Source organism: Prunus mume, linkage group LG3 (assembly GCF_029339155.1).
Source record: "Prunus mume cultivar Tortuosa linkage group LG3, ASM2933915v1, whole genome shotgun sequence".
Lineage (NCBI taxonomy): Eukaryota > Viridiplantae > Streptophyta > Magnoliopsida > Rosales > Rosaceae > Prunus > Prunus mume.
In genome coordinates, this window is record NC_142700.1 from 18,838,763 (window position 1) to 18,860,523 (window position 21,761).

Here is a 21,761-nt window from a genome sequence, read left to right on the forward strand (position 1 = left end):
AAAAATTAGACTTAAACAATTCTTAAACAATTTAATAAAGTTGCGGACCTAAAATTTGAGTCCGTAGGGTTGGGAGAAAAAACAATTTGAGTCTGGATAAAACCCAAATAGTCAATTTTTAAAGGGAAAAATTTGAGTTTAGCCCTTCATGAGTTGGAGAAGGCCTAAGGGTACTAACTTAAATGAGCTTATATAGCCCAACAGTACAAAAATTGGCTCGCTCGCTCTTCCAATATAGCGAGCTTGAAACACGGTTGGCACAATAGCGAGCTCACTAAACAAAACATGCGAGTCCAACGCGATACAGTTTCTTCTTCTTCTTCTTCACTTAGACAAGAGTCTAGGCAATGGACGCCAAGTCCTCCACTTCCGAGCCCAAGTTCAACGAAAAATCTTGAAACCCAGTAATCGCGTTGAGATCTTGCTGCTGCTAATGGTCGCCGAATGCCAAGCTCTGGTCGTACATGTGGGTCAGGGACGATGAGGCTTGGGTCTCTGTTTGGCTATCAGAATAGCGCACGGTGTCGGCCTTGAGCTCGGAAGGCAACGACCATGGGCTCCAACTTTGGGGGGCCTCAAATAGAAGCCATGATTCATTAAATTGACGCAATAGTTGAAGCAGCCATGGCAGATGCAGAGAGTGGAGAAGATGATGGTGAGCCATGAGATTGAGTTGAATCGTTCATCATATGAACAAATTGAGTAATGAAAAGTGATTAGGAAGAAAATTAGAGAAAGAATTGATGAAATTTGTGAGAGAATCACAACTGAAGAGTTTTTGGCAGGGAAGAAAATTTGAGAAAAAGGCAAAAATGAGGGAAGGATCAAAAGTCGTGAGGAAGAAGAGAACAGGAAGAAAGGAAAAAAAAAAAGGGGCTGGGAAGGAAAGGTAGAAGAAAAGGAGGAAAAGGAGAAAAAAGATAAAAAATGAAGAAGAGATAAGACCATCTCCAACCATGTTGGGGCTAAACTCAAATTTTCACCCTCCAAAATACAACTATTCATGTATTTTCAGGACTCAAATTTTTTTTCCTCCAACCTTGTAGACTCATAATTTGAGTCCGCAACTTTATTAAATTGTTTAAGAATGATTAACCCCTAAATTTTGTTTCTTGTTAATTTTTCTTGACATTATTTTTGTTTCAACACTCGTGATTTAATTTTCTAAACATTTTAACCTAAAAAAAATAAAATTCCAAAACATAATTGAATTTCACTTAAAAAATAAAAATAAGTACAATACCATACGTATGCCCGGAATAATTCGAACTCTTCATTGAATTATGTAAGTGTGTTTAAATTATCTAAGCATTTTTAAATAAACGACAATCATTAAATTTTGCCGTTGAGATTGCTTAAAATTAATCATGATTATTGATTACAAATATAGTTGTTGGAATATTTAAAAAAACAAAAAAAAAAAAAAAAACAAACCAGCAATATCAGATTTTTGGCACAAAGTTGCGCCAAACAAAGAACAAACTGCCCAAGAAACATTATGCACATGGCTTCAGAAAAAAATAATTAAAAAGCAGATTTTGGGCCCACAAAATTATCACCAGGCAAAAAAGGGACTGAATTCCACCCAAGATTTGAGATTTCTCAAATTTCCACCCCCCAAAATACATGGGTTGGAGATGGTATTTGGAAGGTAAACTCAAAATTTGAGTTTCCACCCCAAGGGTTGGAGATGGTCTAAGATAGTTTAGCTTTTAAAAAATATTAAAATTTATTTGTTTTATTATTATTTATTTTTAGGTCAAAATCCTTAATTAAAAGTAAATATCAAATATTAAAATACATATTAGAATTTTATTTATTTATAATTAAATTTTATTATTAAAATAATTATTTTTTACTTCGACATAACTCCAAACATAGGTCTTCACTATTTTCACAATCCAGCTTCTTAGTCCAACGCAGCACCAAACATAGGTCAAGATTAATCCAAACTTAGTATAATCCGAGCTAATTCAAGACAATCTCAGGATTTAGTTTAGTTCTTGACAGTCCGCCATACCAAACGACCTCTAGATGTACAACAATCCAACTCTTGAAATGTATTTGTCAAAAACTGATTTCACTATTTTATTAATAGCATTAACTCTTGCACATAAAACGAGACAGTCTTCTCTTTTGTACTCATCCCCACTGTTCTCTTTCTTTTCAAACTCTATCTCCTCACTCTTTCTCTTCTTCTGAACTTTTGATTCAATAAATAAAGCTATGATTATGAACAAATCAAAGTACCAAATATTGGCGAATGAAGGTTGGTTGAGTTGGTAAGGATCATTTTCTTCGCTATCAAGGCCTAAGTTCGTGTCCTGTTGGCGACAATTCCTCTTGGTGGGTAATTTGTAAAAACCAAAAAAAGGGGGAAGACCTCCTTTGTAAGTCCTTTTTTTGGTATGTCTTGGCCCCGAGATGGGTAGCCTCCCTTCCCCCTAAATTTTGTTCACCAAAAAAAAAAAAGTACCAGATATTGAAAGGTGAACAAAATGATAAGAATTTCAGCACTTACTTCTCCCTTCCTCTCTTTCACCTCTTTCCCGTTTGAACTAGGCATGTAGTTTTTATTTGATTATATTTTTCATGATCATGACAAAGTTTCAGTGGTTAGCTGGCAATCATCCCTTAATTGAATTAAAGAGAACTTTCTACGTGAGACCATATCGCATATGACTTCAATCAAAATAGAGAGAAACTATGTTACTAATTTTTTAGATAAATAATATTTTTCAAAATTTGTTACAGCCTCATTAGCAAGTTCAATTGTCACGTCCCCATTTTTTATTTGGACAAAAATTCAATGGATGTCCAAAGACCAGTTTGAGTGCAAAATAGAAATCCTCTTCCTCTAGAAATGTACTGCAAAATCCCAATGTTAATTTTCCATTTCTCTTGGCCACAACGTGGTAGACTTTTTCGCCGAACACACAACCTTTGTTTAGTTACAATGGTGGGCTCTTTCTTTTGGGGTGCAATGGCGGGCTTAAAGCCTATAATGTACAGAAGAACCTAGCTCTATGTTGAAGCATAAAATTGAATAAAACGTCCCCACTCGAACCTTATGGAAAATGTACCGAAACTAGGAAAAAAAATATATCTTAGCCAGAAAAGAATCTTTTCCTTGATTGCCAAGGTAGAAATCCACCTGGAATTTTTTTTCACGAATAATTATAAATAATAGTAAGAAACGGAGTTTTTCAACCCCTTGAAAATCACTTGGTAAAGCAAAAAAGATCTGCACTTATCCACGACGTTTGATGTAAGTTCCATGTCAAAAACTTCACAAAGTACAACATATAACAAGTGTTCGTTTGACATTACTTATTTTGAGTTATAATCATTTTCTTTCACAGTTTTGAATATCCATACCTTTTGGTTAAAGAGAAAAAACCTGCTTTTTGGAGGAAATCGCTGCCACATACAGCAGTTTGGAGAAGTGGGTAACCGGTGTGGGTTAATGAATATTTTTATAATACCTATACTATCCTTGTGTCTCTTTACAATTTACGTCACATATCCATTCATTCCATTCAATCTTTAATTCACCCATTCTATTCTGTCCACTTCTTTTTTTTCCTCTGAACTCGTTTATCATTTCCCTCTTGAATTATTAAATAAATAAATACCTTTTTCAAGTATGCTTTGTACCTTTTTTTTGTTGCTGTAATTATTCTTGATGTTTAATTTTTTTTTTTTCTGAATTTTCTTGACTTTCTCCTCTGAATCGTTTTCTGGGGCATTTGGGTGAATGATATATGATTTGGAACATGGTACTTCAAAGACAAAAATAGTTTAGAGCATTCAAGGACAAATATTTAACTTTCAACATAATATCTTGTTTATTTTATGATCGAAACAATTTTTTGGGTGTGATTGTTAAGAAATATATTTGTCAAAAGCCAGGTGGAGTGCTAAACGGCTAGAAAAGGTGGCTAACTCATATCCACCTGAAGTGCTATATCAGACGTGTAAATAACGTCTTGTGAACCAGCGACAATTTTGACAGCAAGAAACAAAGACGTTATTTCAATTATTGAGAGTTTTTTAATGAATAGGCCCCGCCTGCTGTGTATACAAGTGACGTTTTCAACCTTGCATATGGTTTTCTCTTACCATATTTTCATTGTTTTTCATTATTCTTTAATAAAATAATAATTTTATTTAACGGTTCAGGTGGAATAAGAAGTTGTCCATAATGTTAAATTACCACATAGGCCGTCAAATACAAATTTGATGTTTTTTATTTGACATATCCCTTGGAGATGCTCTTAGAAACTTAATTTTGTACTAACATCAATTTTAGTATCCAGTTTACCAAACGTCAAACTATTTTCATTCACAGCTGATTTCTCTTGCAGCAAATCTGAAATTGATTATATTTACTACATAGCAATGCCAAACTGGCTCTAAGTGATGGATACTACTTGCCTTTATCTGTAATGAGATATTCCTCCTTCCTGTAAATCACAATTTGACACATATGCAAAAATAATTCATTAAAAACACAAAAATAAAAACTTATGAACACATGCCACATTGCTATTGGTAGGAATTTAGGAGCTTCTACTTACATGGTAAGGAGTGAAAGTATTTTCCATATGTGATTTTACTAATAATAACATCAAGACCTCTTGTATAAACCTCACACCTTCCGAACTATATGTAAGTGATTAAGAGCAGTTAACTTCGCTTGTATAAAAGAAAAAGTGAAACTATGGAGACCAAGTTGAATTGATTTGTCAACTTGACAAATTACAAGATGCATAAGCAATTGCCACTTTGACAAAAGTAAAGAGGATCCTCTTTTGGAATTCATGCATATTTATTAGCGCTTTGACATAATACAATATTCATAAGAAATGAAAATGATATGCAATATGAAAATATATAAACTAGTACTTTTGGAATAGTTTCTTCAAGCACGTCATTGTGTGATTTCCACAGTTCTACGATATTGCTTTCTTCCTACCACTTTCACAAGCCAATTTGGTTTTCCATTAGAGAGTACAAGATATCCAACAGATATTCCAATTACCACCCCAGATGCATACCCCATCAACACTACCTTCCAATCAAAACCATTCCCGTGCTCCAAATCACCCTCTTGTCTGAATGACGATGGTGGTGATTGATGTGCACCACATGTTTTAGAAAGTGGCAATCCACACAATCCTGTATTTCCACTATATGAATCATTTTCAAATGTATCAAATTGCTTGCCATGAGGTATGGGCCCCACAAGTTGATTTTTTGAAACATTGAACTTTGATAGTGACGTCAAATTTGCCAATTGCCCTGGAATATCACCAACAAGTTTGTTTGAAGACAGATCTAACCATTCAAGATTGCTCATTTCGCCAAATGATGGTGGAATTGTACCTGTAAGCTCATTATGAGAAAGGTTAAGCCCCTTCAATGATTTAAGCTTACTGATTACACTTGAAATCTCTCCTCTGAAAGTGTTGTTTGAGAAATCAATAGTTGTGAAGAACGTCAGGATCTTCTCCATTTCAAATTCAATGCCTTTAATTGTCACTGCCACAGTATCCTGATAGTAGCCCTCTCCCATATATTTCAATCCATGTTCTTGCGAGTTTATCATGGCCGTCAAATGTTCAAAATATTTTGTTGGCAAGAGACCGCTAAACCGATTGTTGGAGAGGTCTATGATATGCAATTTTTGGAATGGAAACTTAGTTTTTGGAATGCATATTTCACCATAGAATTTGTTAGACCTCAAGATAAGAACCTGCAACTTCGGAAGAGATTCCAGCCAATTTGGGAATGTGTCTTCAATTTTGTTGTCTCCAAGGTCTAGAACTTCCAACTCTCTACATGTGAGCAAAGTTGGCGGCAACGACCCTTCCAACTGATTTCCATAAAGATTAAGATTTCTCAAAATGTTTCCCTTAGAAAAGGTGTCAGGAATCACTCCATGAAATTTATTATTCCGTAGATCCAAAACAGAGAGGCTCTGACTGAAGTTCCCTATGCATTGATGAATGTTGCCACTCAATTTATTGTTAGACAAATCAAGGATTTGAAGCATACTGAGGCTGCAGATCGTTGGAGGCATCTCTCCAGTGAATTGATTGTTTGATATGAAAAAGTAATATGTGGAAGGTGGTGGAATTGGAAGCTCTCCTTGGAGGGAATTGTTGCGAAGGTCAAGATAAATAAGATTTTTCCACTGAAGCTGTCCTACAGTGCCAGTCAAAGAGTTGTGAGAAAGATCCAAATACCTCAATGAATCTTTCCCCAAATCCAACCACCATTTGGGAATGTCGGCTTGGATTCGGCTGTGGGAAAGGTATAACCTCTCCAAATTTTGTGAGATTCTTAGAACATATGGGAACTCACTTATGTTACAAGACGACAAATCTAGTAACCGAAGTTGAGGCCAGGTGTTGTTATTCAAATGGTTGAAGCTCACGGATAGATGATTAAAGGAAAGATTAAGCGCACTGAGACTTCGGAGTTTGGAAAACTTTTCAAACTCCAAATTTCCACCCAAGTTATTGGATGATAGATCAAGCCATCTAAGGTTCACGAGTTCATAGATTGATCTTGGAATCACGCCATCCAGCTTGTTAGCACTTAAACTAAGCCGTGACAAAGAACGAGATTGGAACTCAATGATATTACCGCTAAGTTGGTTAATTCCGAGGTCTAACCACTCCAATGATGGCAAACTACCTAACCAAGATGGTATTGTTCCGTTGAGTTGGTTCCCATATAAATTGAGCTCGGTTAAGTGTCGAGGAATAGGACCCACCAGTTGTTGTTTTGAAAAATCATACAAAGAAGAGATCAATGTCGAGTTGCTATCAACTTTTGGAAACTGATCGACATAATTGTTGCCACTAAGTTCCAAGTAAGTGAGTGTCTCAAGATTTAAAAGCGACCAAGGGATTTGGCCACCAAAATTGTTGCCACTAAGGTCCAACCGCGTGATTTGTGTGAGGTTACCAAGAAATGCAAGATAGGATCCTACAAAACTGCAATTCCTTAGATACAAATCCCTCAAAGACTTGAAATTTCTTGTCAGATGATGCCAGTCCACTGAGATTCTAGTAGAAGATAGGTGCAACGTTTCGAGTGGACTGCTCCAGTTAGACTTGGGGAAATAACCTATGAGGTTATAGTTATTACCTAAATCTACGAGTCGAAGATTTGGGCGGTGGAAAATGCTTTCTGGAAATTTTCCTTGCAAGTAGCAATCAAAGAGTCTGAGAGTTGTCAGAGAAGAAGAGAGATTCTTGAAGGAATCAGGTAGAACTGATGACATATCAACAAAGTCCAAATCAAGCTCCCTAAGATTGGTTAGGTTTTGAACAATTCTGTTCAAGCTAAGAGTATCTAGTATCATATTTGAAAAAAAAAATTGCGAGAGATTAAGCGAAACCAAGTTGGAAAGGTGGGAAATTTCGGAAGGGATTGGGCCACTGAAATTGGAGCGAGAGAGGTCAAGGTGAGTCATACTTACAAAGCCGCCAAATTTGGACCAAATTGGGGAAAAGCTGAAATCATTATAAGAGAGGTCTAGCCTCTTAAGATGGCCAAGAGAGAATAAGCTGCTATTGGAATGGATATTGCCTTGAAGCCTACCAAAACTAAGGTTGAGACCGACCACATGACCAGTCATATTTTCACAAGTGATTCCACTCCATGTGCAACAATCCTTGTCTTTCCGCCAAGAAATTGTCCTATTAGAATAAAGAGTTGTTTCATTAAGTAATTCAAATTCAAGAGAGGAGGTATCAATAGAAAAGGAGTTCTTGAATTGAAGCAAAGCAGAGCTGTCGTCGGGATGGCATAAATGCCCTGAAGAAAGAGAAGAGGAAGAGTTAGATGATGAACAAGTAGAGTTGAATTGACAAGTAGTAGAGAGCAGGAAGAGGAGGCACAACCATGACAACCAACCCATCTTTCTTTGTAAATCTAAAGTATATAGTTATGTGATAAAATAGTTGTGAGCAATTCTATACTGGATATGTTGATATTTATAACAAGCTTAATGAATAGTAATTTATCATCTTTAAAGATAACCAAGCATCATTGTAAGGTTTGACGATAGTTGTCCCATTGTCACACAGGTGTAGGTCCCATTGTTAGCTAGCTGCTACACCAATTTGAATTGTTGATAATTGACATTATTGAGGGTGAAGTGTTTGATAATTGAACTAGGCATTTCTGCATGTTAAAATGGGTTCCACCTGTTACCTCCAACCTGTACTAATCAAGTTGTCGAAATATTGAACACGTAGGGACAAGTATGCAAAAATTGACCACCAAAATCGTTCTCGACTTACTAGTGACTTTTGCCCCCTTCTTCACACTCTCTCATTAATTCTCAGTCCCGATTTGTTGGATTACAGGGGTCCAAGAGATTTGTGATCATTTACTGTTGGATGTAAATTCAACGATTCACTCACTCTTACACTCTTTTTAAGAAACTTTTTGAACTATTGGATTAACTCCAATGGTGGTTGACCATAATCTCTTGGACCCCTGTGGTCCAAGAGATCAAGGTTGCATTAATTCTTCTCATCTGCTTTCTGCACGGTTTTGGTTGTCCTTTCACTTTCTGTCTCTATACCTGCGTTCTACACGGTTTTGGTTGTCCTTTCACTTTCTGCGGTTTTGGTTGTCCTTTCACTTTCTGCGGTTTTGGTTGTCCTTTCACTTTTTGTCTATATACCTGCTTTCTACGCGGTTTTGGTTGTTCTTTCACTTTCTGTCTCTATACCTGCTTTCTACGCGGTTTTGGTTGTCATTTCACTTTCTGTCTCTATACCCTTCAGCATTAATTCTTTTCATCTGCTTTCTACACAGTTTTGTTTGTCCTTTCACTTTCTGTCTCTATACCTGCGTTCTACACGGTTTTGGTTGTCCTTTCACTTTCTGCGGTTTTGGTTGTCCTTTCACTTTTTGTCTCTATACCTGCTTTCTACGCGGTTTTGGTTGTTCTTTCACTTTCTGTCTCTATACCTGCTTTCTACGAGGTTTTGGTTGTCCTTTCACTTTCTGTCTCTATACATGCTTTCTACACGGTTTTGGTTGTCCTATCCTTCAGCATTAATTCTTTTCATCTGCTTTCTGCATGGTTTTGGTTGTCCTTTCACTTTCTGTCTCTATACTCTTCCGCATTAATTCTTTTCATCTGCTTTCTGCACGGTTTTGGTTGTCCTTTCACTTTCTGTCTCTATACCCTTTAGCATTAATTCTTTTCATCTGCTTTCTGCACGGTTTTGGTTGTCCTTTCATTTTCTATCTCTATACCCTTCACCATTAATTCTTTTCATCTGCTTTCTACACGGTTTTGGTTTTCCTACCCTTCAGCAGTAATTATTTTCGTATGCTTTATGCATGGTTTTGCTTGTCCTTTCACTTTCTGTCTCTATACCCTTCAGCATTTGGTAGGCCTTGCCTTTGGTCCAATCTCTGAATAAACTTTCAGAGCAAATTCATAAAGTTAAAAAAGAAAAGGGACCAACTTTTACGTCATGAAAAGCATTGCACGCCCCTTTGTATTCGCAATTTGGATTCAAAACATAAAAAAGGACTGCATCCTAAGAATGCCCATTGTCTATATATAAAAATTATTTTTGTATCACTTTTATACTAGGTTTTGGTGTTTCTACTTCTTGGATTTTGTAAACAAACAGGTCATTAATGTCCAAATAAAAGAATGAGTGTTTGTCTAAACAATAGGTCAGTAAAAGAATGAGTGTTTTTGTAATATGATTAATTGTGGTCTAGAGATGTAGTAATTATTTAATCCCAAAGCCTCCTTAGGCTACAGCCTACTGTAGCCCATAGGGTAGTTTCGCCTTTGATTGTGCCTCATAAAGTGTTACAGCATGACTAAGGAAACAACAGAAGTCTAGCCAGTGTAACGATTGGGTGTCCCATTGTCACACAGGTGTAGGTCCATATGTTTGCTAGCTTCTACACCAATTTGAAGTGCTAACAATTGACATTGAGGATGAAGGCCTGCTACACAAATGTTAGCTCGCATTTTTTTTTTTTTTTGTGGTAATGTGTTCATTTAATTGGAAAAATTTTGCACCATGTCTTTGACTTTTGGCTGTCTTTGGTGTTGGTAAATAGGCATTTCCGTATGTTAAAATGGGCACCTTAATTGCTAATCTGGGTTCCACTTGTTACCTACAACATGTACTAATTAAGTTGTCCAAACTAATATTGCATATTGAAGAAGCCAGGAACGAGGGAGTGCAGAAATACAGAGCACAGAAATACAATTGCTATGACAAATACAATAGAAAAAAAGAAAAAAAGAAAAACATTGTTATCAGTATAGCACCAGAAATTAAAAACTGAGAACCTCAATGCGCCTACAATACTGATCAACAAAGGAGTGCTGCTATAGCAGATTTTTGTCTTTGTCTATGAATAATTCTAAACGTGTCTTCCTCAGCTTGAAAGCTCTTCAAGCTCTGCATGAGTCACCTCATCTACATCCGAGTAGATTCATACAACTTGAGTGTGTGTATATCACAACACGACATCAAAGCAATACAAAAGAGATTCGCTTCGCTTTGTTCATTTTAAATAGAAAGCCCAAATTGATGGGGATATTCTAAAGCAACTTTATTAACAGGACAGATCTAACTAAGAGGTGTATCCAATTCATACTTATAAAAACCTTTTTTAAGCGAGTGACTTTCATAGAGTTGACAAATTCTTAAATACTTTCATAGAGTTGATAAGAGTCATTAGTATATTGGCAAGACTTTTGCTTTTAACAATTAGCCTTGAAAATATGCAAAAGTCATTCATTTAATAAGTTTTTTAAAAGTCATTAACTTTTTGGATACCACTAAACTTTTAATACTTTTTAAATGTCACAAGTAGATACCACCAAACTTTTAAATACCTTTTAAAAGTCACAATTGAATACAACTAAACTTTTAAGGAAAATACTTGTCTCCTTCCCTAGAAGTAGGAACTCCAACTTTCCTACTAATCACAGTTTATCATTTGTGCTGACATTCTTCGTTTCGTGTTTTTGATGAATTAATTTTGCATAAGATAAACATCCGAAAACCCCCCTGGACTATATCGACTATCGAAATGTCCCCCATGGATTATTTTTTCAGCCAATTTAGCCTTCTTATTAAAAGAAATCACCAATTTCACCCCTGCCGTTAGTTTTTCCCTAATTCCATCCAAATGCCCGTCAAAAACACCACATGAAAGGCACGTGAGGCATTTGATGAGGGTAGTATCGCCATTCTATATCCTCAGCCCTTAGCCCCCTTTTATTCGAATGAAGCCTTCGTTTAAGATATGGAGATTCGACAGAAACCATCCCTTCTTCACAGAACCCACCCTTGATGACAGAACCCAACCTTATTTGCAAGCATTCCTACCTTCTCACATCGCTGATGTTCATCAATTTCACGAAGAAGAGAAGAAATTGCAGTTGAAGATATGATGCATAGGAACAGACGTGCAGCTTCTACCGAATCAAGTTCGACCACTTTTATTACGGAGGATGATATGGTGCATAAATGCCGTTGTGGATTTGAGGCTGAAACCATTGTTTGTTGGTCTGATGAAAATGCAGGGAGGAGGTTATATGTGTGTTGTAGAGAGAAGTATGGTGGTGGCTGTTGTTGGATGGCTTGGAAGGACCCAAAAATGTCTGAGCAGGCCAAACATGTCATATGTCGATTGTTGAGACGAATCAACCATTAGAAGAGAAAAGAGTTAAAGACAAGAAGATTGTGCAAGAGCTAAGAGACAGAGAGAAAAAATTTCGAAGGCTGCTGCTGAGTTGTTTGGTTGTGATTCTGTTGTTGTTTGTTTTATTACTTAGCTTTTCATTTGGTTAAAGTAGGTTAGGTTTTGATTTGGTTCAATGTAGGTTAGTTGATTTGGTTGAATGTAGTGGCTTTTTTGTGCCTTCTTTTGGCTTAACGAATGCAGTGGCATTTGGTTGAATGTAGTGGCCTTTTTGTGCCTTGTTTTGGCTTAACCAATGCAATGACATTTGGATTTGGTTCAATGTACATTTTGAGGTTAAATGTAGATTGCACAATTTCTGGATGAAGTTTGAAGTTTGGACCAAATCTGAATTTAGCACAACTTCATAGAATTGTCTTTTAAGCTTGTTTAAATTGGATACTTGCATGCATAGCACAAGCCAAAGCAAAATACTCATAAACTGCAAACATAGTACAACAAAAGCAAAGGAAAGACACTAATCCAAAATTACAACAGAAACATAATTCACTCAAAAAGCCATCTGTTCAAAATATACATTCCAACCCAACCTAAATACATCCAAATTCCATCCAAAATAACCATCAGTTCAAAATACAGTGGGGGAACTTCTACTACAAAATATACATTCCAACCTTGCTTAATCATCCAAAATCCATCCAAAAAGAGCCATCTGTTCAAAATACACACATCTACTAGCCCATGTATTAAAAATTACATTCCAAAATCCATCCTAATCCATCAATGTATTTTACCTCCATGACCTTGCCCTTTTTGCGCGCAGGGGATTTGAAACTTTTTCCTTGTGGCCTGGAAGTGTTTTGAGTGACATTGCTTGAACCTGCTTGTGAAGCTAAATTGCAAGGAGCTGATTGTGTAGCAGCATTGGTCCTACTTGATTGGGTAGCAATATTGGTTGGAGCTATTTGGCTTGCAGTGGCTGCAGTCCTTGTCAACCCTCCTCTATTTGCCTACAAATGAAATTAATCACAATTAAAACAATTGAAATGAATCACAATTAATCACAATTTCACATCATTTACCTGTTTTTCTTTAGATTGATGGACTGAGTTGTTCCTCTTCCTCTTCCTCTCCCTCTCCCTCTCCCTCTCCCTCTCCCTCTGCTTCTGCCTCTTCCCATATTGCTATTTGCCCTTCCACAATTAGTAGCATTATGGCCTTCTCCTCCACAGACTGAGCAATGGGTTACAATTACAAATCTCCTAAGCTTAGTGGCAACCTTTGGGATCTCATCAACAGGTCTAGTTCTTGCCATCTTTGGCCTACCATTCTATTTGTGATACAGTGGGGGTTTAATTGGCCTATGCCCTGATTTCCTCCATAATTGTTGTCTTGGCATTGGTGAAATGTAATTGCTATAAGCCTTATCATAATCTTTTCTCTTATACACCTCATTCACATAAGTCATTAGGCTCATTTGTTGCCTTGATATAGCAGTCATGCCATGGCAACATGGGATGCCACAGAGATCCCATTTTCTACAAGAGCATGAGTGAGTATTTAGATCAACTGCATATTGCCTGCCAAACATATGAGTGACTTGAAACCTGTTTCCACCTGCATTCTGTGCAATGCATGAGCCACTCTCTTTCAAATTCTTCTCAATAATCTGAAATATCCATGGAGACAATTGCTCACCTTTTCATGGATTGTCCTTACTCCCTTAGTACTTGGAATTACTTACCTGCCTGTGATGGGATTAACTGCTCCTCTATCAATTTTGAGGAATGGCTCTTAAAAAATTTACAGTCCAAAAAGAAAGTGTACCACGGTTTGCCTTGGCATCTGGTTTTCACTAATTTTTTGTGGTTTATCTGGAAATGGAGGTGCAAAGGTATTTTTGATCATGAGTTTGTGATGCCTGTTGAACCACATCAAATTATCCTCCATTATGCTTTGGAGTGGTATACTACTGTGCTGCCTAACTCTACCATCTCCACTCAATCTTTGATTCTCCTGCATTGGAACCCCCGAGCTCTGGAACCTGCAAGATTAATACTGATGGGAGTAGAAGCCCTATTTCTGGTTCCATTGGTGCTGGTGGGCTTCTAAGAGATGCTACTGGGGAGTGGATCAAGGGCTTCTCTGTGAACTTAGGTAATGGCTCTGTCCTTGAGGCTGAATTATGGGGTTTTCTATGGGGGCTTACTCTGGCCTGGGACTCTGGCTATCGTAATGTTGAGGTGGAAAGTGACTCTGGTGATGTTGTTTCCTTGCTTAATAGCCCAACCATTCCCACTCATCCTCTTTTAAGCATCATATGTTGTTGCAAGTCAAAGATCAACAAGGATTGGCGTTGCTCTATTAGTCATATCTACCGTGGGCAGAATGTTGATGCTGATACTTTTGTCTGCAAGGAGCATCAATTTTGGTCTTGGGATTCACCTCTTCGAGACGGATCCTGACTTCTTGAAGGATATTTTGTTTGCTGATGCCATGGGTGTGTCCAGGCATCGTTTTGTTGCTGCCTAGGTGTTGCTGTGCTGGGCTCGTTGCCCCCCATGTTACCAAAATAATAATAATAATAACTTGGTAAAGCAAAGGATCTGAAGCATACATTTGAGGTATTCTTTGGTCAAAACAAGCCCTGACCCTCCACATACCCAATACCATATTATACACTAAAATAAATCATTATTTGGAAAAAAAAAAAAAAAAAAACTCATTTGCTCATACATGAATTCATAAAATCTAGAAAACTTACTATTCATTTGCTGAATCCATCGACGGTTTAGAAGATGCTAAATTAGAGACTGGTCTGACCTAGTGCGGTCGGTCCCAATTTGGTAGATTTGCTTATTCGGATCGATTTTCGTCAAAAATTCCACCCCCAACTCCCTTATTATATATACCAGTAATTTTATGCATGTTATTTAGTGATTTAATAAAATAAAATAAAAATTCATTTCCCTATATTTCATTCTTGTTTTTTGTTTTTGGGTTATTTGCAGCAATGGTCCCTCAACTATACCCGTAGTTAAAGTTTGGTCACTCAATTCAATTATTATTGCAAAGGTCACTCAAGTGGGTGTTTTGTTGCACCATTAGTCCTTCCGTCAAGTCTGTGACTTTTTCTGTTAAAAATGAGGGTAAATTCGAAAATTCATCCACAACCCTTGACCTTGGGGATTGAAGCATTTGTGCTATGAATCACTCTGGCAGAGTTATACACATTATCAGGGCCAACTTCCCGACTAGCCCCTCCATCCTGATACTTGATTCGGCCACCAAAATACACCCTTTTCGACCCTGAATTCGGTTCCAAATACTCATCATCAGTAACCCAAGTCCTCCATAAAGAATCATTAAACGGGATCACTTTAGAACCCCCCACATTGACCCCATGCACAACTTGAAGCGCTTGCTTAGCTAACCCATTAAAATCCTCAACTTTATTAGAACTCACAAACTTTGCCATATCAACAACAAGGTCCTTAGGCGCAGATATAACCTCAATCACATTCACAAACTCAAAGTTTGGTTTTTTAGAAGGAAAAACTCAATTACAAGCTTTCCAGTACTAACCCAAATCAAGAACTCCATAACCATGGGGTTTCTACACCCTCGGCTCTAAAGTCGGCCAAAGCCACAAACCCATTAACCAAGACATGAAATTGAGTGTTGTTCCAATCGAATTTCAAAGAATTAAAGGTATGAAAATGGAGGCGTACCATGTGGGTCCCTCCGTCCCGAATCTGGAACTTGTACTTGGAAGGTTGCCTGAAAGCCTTAGCTGTGTTGTGGATTTGGGGCGAATTGGGAGGTGGGTTTTCATTTCTGAGTGTGATTGAGTGGGTAGAGGAGGATAGAGACGAGTCGCGGTTGGCCGAGTTGGGAACGAATAGGCGATTGTCGATGGTGGAGCCCACAGTGGACCTGCAGTCGATGAGGAAGTTGTCTACGGGGGAGAAGGAGTGAGAGGGCCGAAAAATGAATTTCCGAATTTACCCTCATTTTTTACAGAAAATTTAACAGAGTTTGACAAAGGGACTAATAGTGCAACAAAACACCTACTTAAGTGACCTTTGCAACAAATAAATGAATTGAGTGACCAAACTGTCACTACGGGTATAGTTGAGGGACCATTGCTACGAATAACCCTTTGTTTTTTGTAATGAAACAATTTATAGGAGTATATAACACAGGCAAATTGCGTGTAATGATTGAAATGATTTGTCAGTGTTGTGCTTAACAAATTACAAGATGCACCAGAAATTACTCCACTTTGACAAAACTAAAGAGGATCCTCTTTTGGAATTCATGAATATTATTGGCACTTCAACATTATACAATACGAAAATACATACTTTTGGAACGGTTTCTTCAAACACGCCGTTGTGTGATTTTATGCCATTGCTTTCTTTCAACCACTTTCACAAGCCAATCTGGTGTTTCATTAGAAAGTTCAAGATATTCCACTGAGATTCCAATTACCACCCCAGATGCATACCCCTATCAACACTACCTTCCAATCAAATGCACTCCCATGCTCCAAATCATCTTCTTGTTGTAATGATGATGGCATTGATTGATATGGAATACATGTTTTTGCAACTGGAAATCCACACAATTCGACATTTCCACTATACGAATCATTTTCCAATGTATCAAATTGCTTGCCATGAGGTGTGGGTCAAACAAGTTGGTTTTCTAAAACTTTGAACTTTTCAAGTGATGTCAAATTTGCCAATTATGTTGGAATATCACCAACAAGCCCGTTTGACGAAAGATCTAACATTCAAGATTGCTCAAATCACCAAATGAGGGTGGAATTGTACCTGTAAGCTCATTATGAGAAAAGTTAAACCCCTTCAATAACTTAAGCCTACCGTTTACGTTTGGAATCTCTCCTCTGAAAGTGTTGTTTGAGAAATTAATAGTTGTGAAGAAAGTTTGGATCTTAAGCATTTCAATTTTGAAGCCTTTAATTGCCACTACTACAGTGTCCTGATAATAGTAGTCTCCCATATATTTCAATTTCTATTCTTATAATTTTATCATGGCCTTCAAATGTTTAAAATATTTGGTTGGCAAAGGACCACTAAACTGACTGTGGAAGAGGTTCATGATATGCAATTTTTGGAATGGAAGCTTAGTTTTTGGATTGCCTATTTCACCGTGGAATTGGTTGGTCTTCAAGATAAGAACTTGCAACTTTGGAAGAAATTCCAGCCAATTTGGGAATGTGTCATGAATTTTGTTTTTACCAAGGTCTAGAACTTCCAACTCTCTACATGTGAGCAAAGATGACGGTAACGGCCCTTCCAAATGATTTCCATTAAGATCAAGATTTCTCAAAACATTTCTCATAGAAAATGTCTTAGGAATCACACCATGAAATTTATTCTTCCGTAGATCCAAAATGGAGAGGCTCTTACTGAAGCTCCTGTGCATTAATGAATTTTACCACTCATTATTATTGGACAAATCAAGGATTTGAAGGATACTACTCAAGCTGCAAATGGCTGGAGGCATCTCTCTAGTGAATTGATTGTTTGATATGGAAAAGAAATATGTGGAAGGTGTTGGAATTGGAAGCTCTATTGTTGTGAAGGTTAAGATAATTGAATTTTTTTTCCAACGAAGATGTCCTACAGTGCCAGTGAAAAAGCTGTGAGAAAGATTCAAATACGTCAATGAGGGGGAGTGTTGGCAAGGCTTGTTAGGGAAGTCTCTAACCTAGACTTGTTAGGGAAGTCTCTAACCTAGGAAACACACTTGGGGCTAACTTCTTGGGATTGTGTGTGTTGAAGGTTGTATAATTATGCTGGGATTGAGATCGTATTTTGTGCAATTAATTTTTGGTTAACATACCTTTATCATTTTGCAAGTAGAATTGTACAGATAGTGGATTCGTATAAATCATTCTTCTGAGCAAAAGCAAGAATCTCGTTTGCAGTTGAGTTGCTTGAAGTGTTTGTAAGGGTAATATTTTGGCTGCAATAGCACAAAAACAACCAGAGCCAAAAGGAAAGAAAAAGATAACCCAATATTGTATTGGTGTAAGTAAGATAAGAGAGAAGGACAGAAATTCTCATGTAACGGGATAACACTTTTTACTATCCCTGACCAATAACGCAGTGACACGTCGGATAATTTTTCCACTGTCATTGTGTTATTGGCGATAGCAAAACAGTGCTATCCCCGTTATAGGTAAGTTTTTTTTCCTTCTGAAGAGAGACACATGGCTTTTTGTACAACCTAACTAGCTCCGCTTATATTGTTGTATAGACGAGTGAAAGCTGTTATTGAGTTAAATAATCAACTACTAAAAGTCTTATTTGAGATCTCAGTCTACCGCAAAATAACATATGATTCGTAAGCATGTTCATTGGATTTTGCTACAAGGGAACATGAGCATTTGCTGATATGATACAAAAAATACCGTCAACAAAAGGATCAAAATTGGATGATTTTTTTGAATTCGGCTTTTGAGAAACTTTTCATCTATGAAGACCGTTCCTATACTAAAGAGTGCTATTATTTTCACCCTATGTTCTATTTCCCCACCCACCTTGTTCTCAAAATTTTAAAGGCAAATTTACCCCATTGTAAAATGATTTCTAAGAGCACTTCCACCTCTATGGGTAAGGGCAAGGTAAGAGCTGTCCCTATTCACGTGAATGGTGGTAGCCCTTGTATATTTTGTTTCCATCCCTATGGGTAAAGGGCAATGGCAATTACTATTTACTTTAATTTATTTTCTATTTTTTTTAATACTTAAACGATTAATTTTGATAAGATTTTTGGTTACCACGTGTCATTATTTATTATAAAATTCTCATCTCAAATTTCAGATTAAATTTTAGGATTAAATTTTCAGTTTCTACGTGTCCATATTTATTATAACATTCAAATATCAAATTTCAGATAAGATTTTCAGATAAGATTCTTGGTTGCCACGTGTTGATATTTATTATAAAATTCTAATCTCAGATTTCAGATAAGATTTTTACCCTCTAAAATTGAGCCACGTCTCATCTCTATCTTCTAAATCCCTCTATAAAACTACACCCTCAACTCAGACCTCTCACACCATATCCTCTCTATCCTTTCATTTCTCATATTTTTAAAAACATATTCTACTCTAAATGTCTAACATGAGGAGGGTGTTGGAAATGCAAGAGCGAGAAGATGAAGAAATCATGCGCAGACATGTTGAAGAAGATCGTGACTTGGATGAAGAGGAGGATGAAGTTGTTTTTAGCGGTGGGTATGCTCAATCAATCAAGGCAACACCACCATGGTCGTGTCCCGAATATGGACAAACATAGGCACTTTCGGGGTAAGAATCTCTTGGAAGATTACTTTATCCAAAATTCGTTGTATTTTATTTCTTATTTTCGAGAGAGATATAGAATGCAGCCCCATTTGTTAAAAAAAAATCATGCATGATGTTTGCAATTACGACACATACTTTGTTCAAAAAATACAATACTATTGGGGTTTTCGGTCTTCTTCTGGAGCAAAAACTTACAGCTGCTTTACGGATGCTTGCGTATGGGGCATCTGCAGACTAAGTGGATGAGATTGCTAGGATGGGGAAATCAACTATCCTAGAGTGCTTGGTTAGATTCTGTGATACAATATAAACTATCTACACGAAGGATTACCTCCGCAAACCTACGCCTAGGGACCTCCAAAGGCTTCTACAAAAAGCCGAGGCTCGAGGTTTCCTAGGCATGATTGTAAGCATCGACTGCATGCAGTAGCAGTGGAAGAATTACCCAACTGCTTGGTAAGGAGATTATGGGAATAGGAAGGGCAAAACAAAGTATCATTCTGGAGGCCGTTGCATCATTCGATACTTGGGTTTGGCATGTCTTTTTCTGAGTTGCGGGATCTCAAAACGATGCTTGGTCAATCCCCGGTATTCAACAATGTGCTGGGAGGTCATTCCCCCCATATCATGTATCAAATCAACAATACCGTATACTCGGGTGGGTACTATCTAGCTGACGGAATTTAACCGATGTGGACGACATTCGTCAAAACAATTCCGAATCCCTAATTGGAGAAGGAAAAAAACTTTGCTGCCTTTCAAGAGGGTTATAGGAAAGATGTAGAAATGTGTTTTGGTATCCTGTAAGCTCGTTATGCAATTATTAGTGGTGCTGCTCGTATGTTTGATGAAGAGGTGCTTCAGAGAATTATGATGACTTGCATCATCCTCCATTACATGATTGTGGAGGATGAGCATGATTATGGTGCCCCTGAGATGTTCGAACCCGATCCATGAACACAACATTGACCAAAATTTATGAATGGCCTGTGGGAGCAAATGGAGAACCACTGGAGCACGAACTGTTGATTAGGGACAGTCATTACAACAACCATATGATTGACCGTTATATGGAAATGAAATATTCCTTTGTTCACGAGAGACATCAATTTGACTTGATCGAACACTTATGGGTGATGAAAGGCAATCACGGTGGATGAAGTCAAGTTAATGCTTTGTATGGAATTAAGCTTTGTTTTTAATAATGGTTTGTTTTAAATTATGCTTTATTTTAAATTATACTTTGTTTTGTGTGTAGTTTGTAACGAATTAGGGTTTATTTTGATGCATGAAATGTTTTTAATAAATAGCTATATTGTTTAATGATTTCTTTATTCAATAAAAGAGAAACAATACGACAAATTAATACACATGGTAACTCTTTCAATACAACCTAATGGTTTTGATCATTTAACCAATCGGTTTTGATCATTTAACCAAACCGTGTTGCTAGGTCCATCATCATGGAAAAGCTTTCTTTTCGTAAGATCCCTTCGTTTTAGCTTCTAATAGGACTTTGTTTCAGGAGACATATGGCTCGTATCCACGACCATGATTTTCATCTCTTTGTTCTCTATGTCTTATTGCTGTGCCTGTTGCCTTTCTGTTGCATATGCTTCATATCGTGCCTTCTCAGCTTCATCTATTTTCAAGTCTTTCTCAATTCTTAGTGTGCCATTGATTTCAACACAATTGTTGGATCCCTTGGAAATAATTTTGAGTCTTGAACAATTCTTCACAACATCCCAACATTGGTTATTGATGAAATTTTTTTACCCTAGTCAATAGCACCGAACCACATTTGTGCTTGGACAATCTATTAAAAAAAATGGAAATGCAAGAAAAAAAAAAGTGAATTAAGTAAATTGTTGGCCATGTGAATTAAGTAAAATAATACTAAAAAGAAAGAGGGCCAGCAGATATTATGCAGCCCAATACCCCCTCCCCAAATTTGTTTCAAACCCAAATAAAACCTATCCTTACAAACTCCTCCCAAGCCTAACCCTCAACACCAAAACCACCACCACCACCCACACACCAACCACCTCCCCAACCACCGGCCACCACCGAATTCTATTGGTAGTAACTCTCCCAATTTGTTTTGGAATTTTGATGTCTCCCTTAAATTTCAGAGGAATGTTGATTTTTCCATTAATTATGAATTATAATATTATAGTTTCATTTTTACGAGATTCTTTTGTGTAAATTATTTTTTTCGACATTTTATATGTTAACCCCTAAAACAAAAATTCCTGGATCCGCTGGGTGTGGTTATTTTTGAATCCCGGTTTAGCACAGTTAAAAGCACAACACATTGTACTAGTTCTTGTGCTTGAGCTGCTGGACTTGGTTGTTCTTTGGGCAATTGTTTTTCTTTCTTTTGAATGCAGAAATTGAGGTTTTTTTTTTTTTTTTTTTTTTCTTTTTAGTTGAAGTTCTAATTGGAATGGGAAGCACCTTTACTTTTGTGAATTTAGTAACATTTGGTTCTAACTTTAATTCGAGGCATGGATAGTAACAATGGTACTTCAATTATGCTGACTATGAGATACCCATTTGTTGACATACGTTATAATTTGTTCAGAACAAAAAAGAAAAAGAAAAGAGAAATACGCTAATTTGTAGTTTTCCTTTTGGAATTCTCGAGTGTGCCCTTCATTTGGTTGCTTAGAGGTTCGAGGAAAATATTTGTTTTGTG

The 21,761-nt window shown here is 37.0% G+C and overlaps 1 protein-coding gene, 1 long non-coding RNA gene and 1 pseudogene across 2 annotated transcripts in view; all 3 read right to left on the reverse strand.

The window, feature by feature from the left end:
- The window catches only part of LOC148918987 (uncharacterized), a 70,705-nt gene that overhangs the window by 33,483 nt on the left and 15,461 nt on the right, over positions 1-21,761 (reverse strand). The window lies entirely within an intron of this gene.
- On the reverse strand, positions 4,788-7,981 carry LOC103326654 (receptor-like protein 7). The gene has a single exon (XM_008228898.3). It carries the CDS (start codon positions 7,934-7,936, stop codon positions 4,934-4,936), a length of 3,003 nt encoding a protein of 1,000 aa, XP_008227120.3. The 5' UTR covers positions 7,937-7,981; the 3' UTR covers positions 4,788-4,933.
- Positions 14,885-15,695, reverse strand: LOC148918989 (putative receptor-like protein kinase At5g24010 pseudogene; annotated as a pseudogene).

Bases quoted from the DNA above. Each gene is read 5' to 3' on its own strand.
- LOC103326654 (XM_008228898.3), bottom strand. From the start codon at position 7,936: ATGGGTTGGTTGTCATGGTTGTGCCTCCTCTTCCTGCTCTCTACTACT.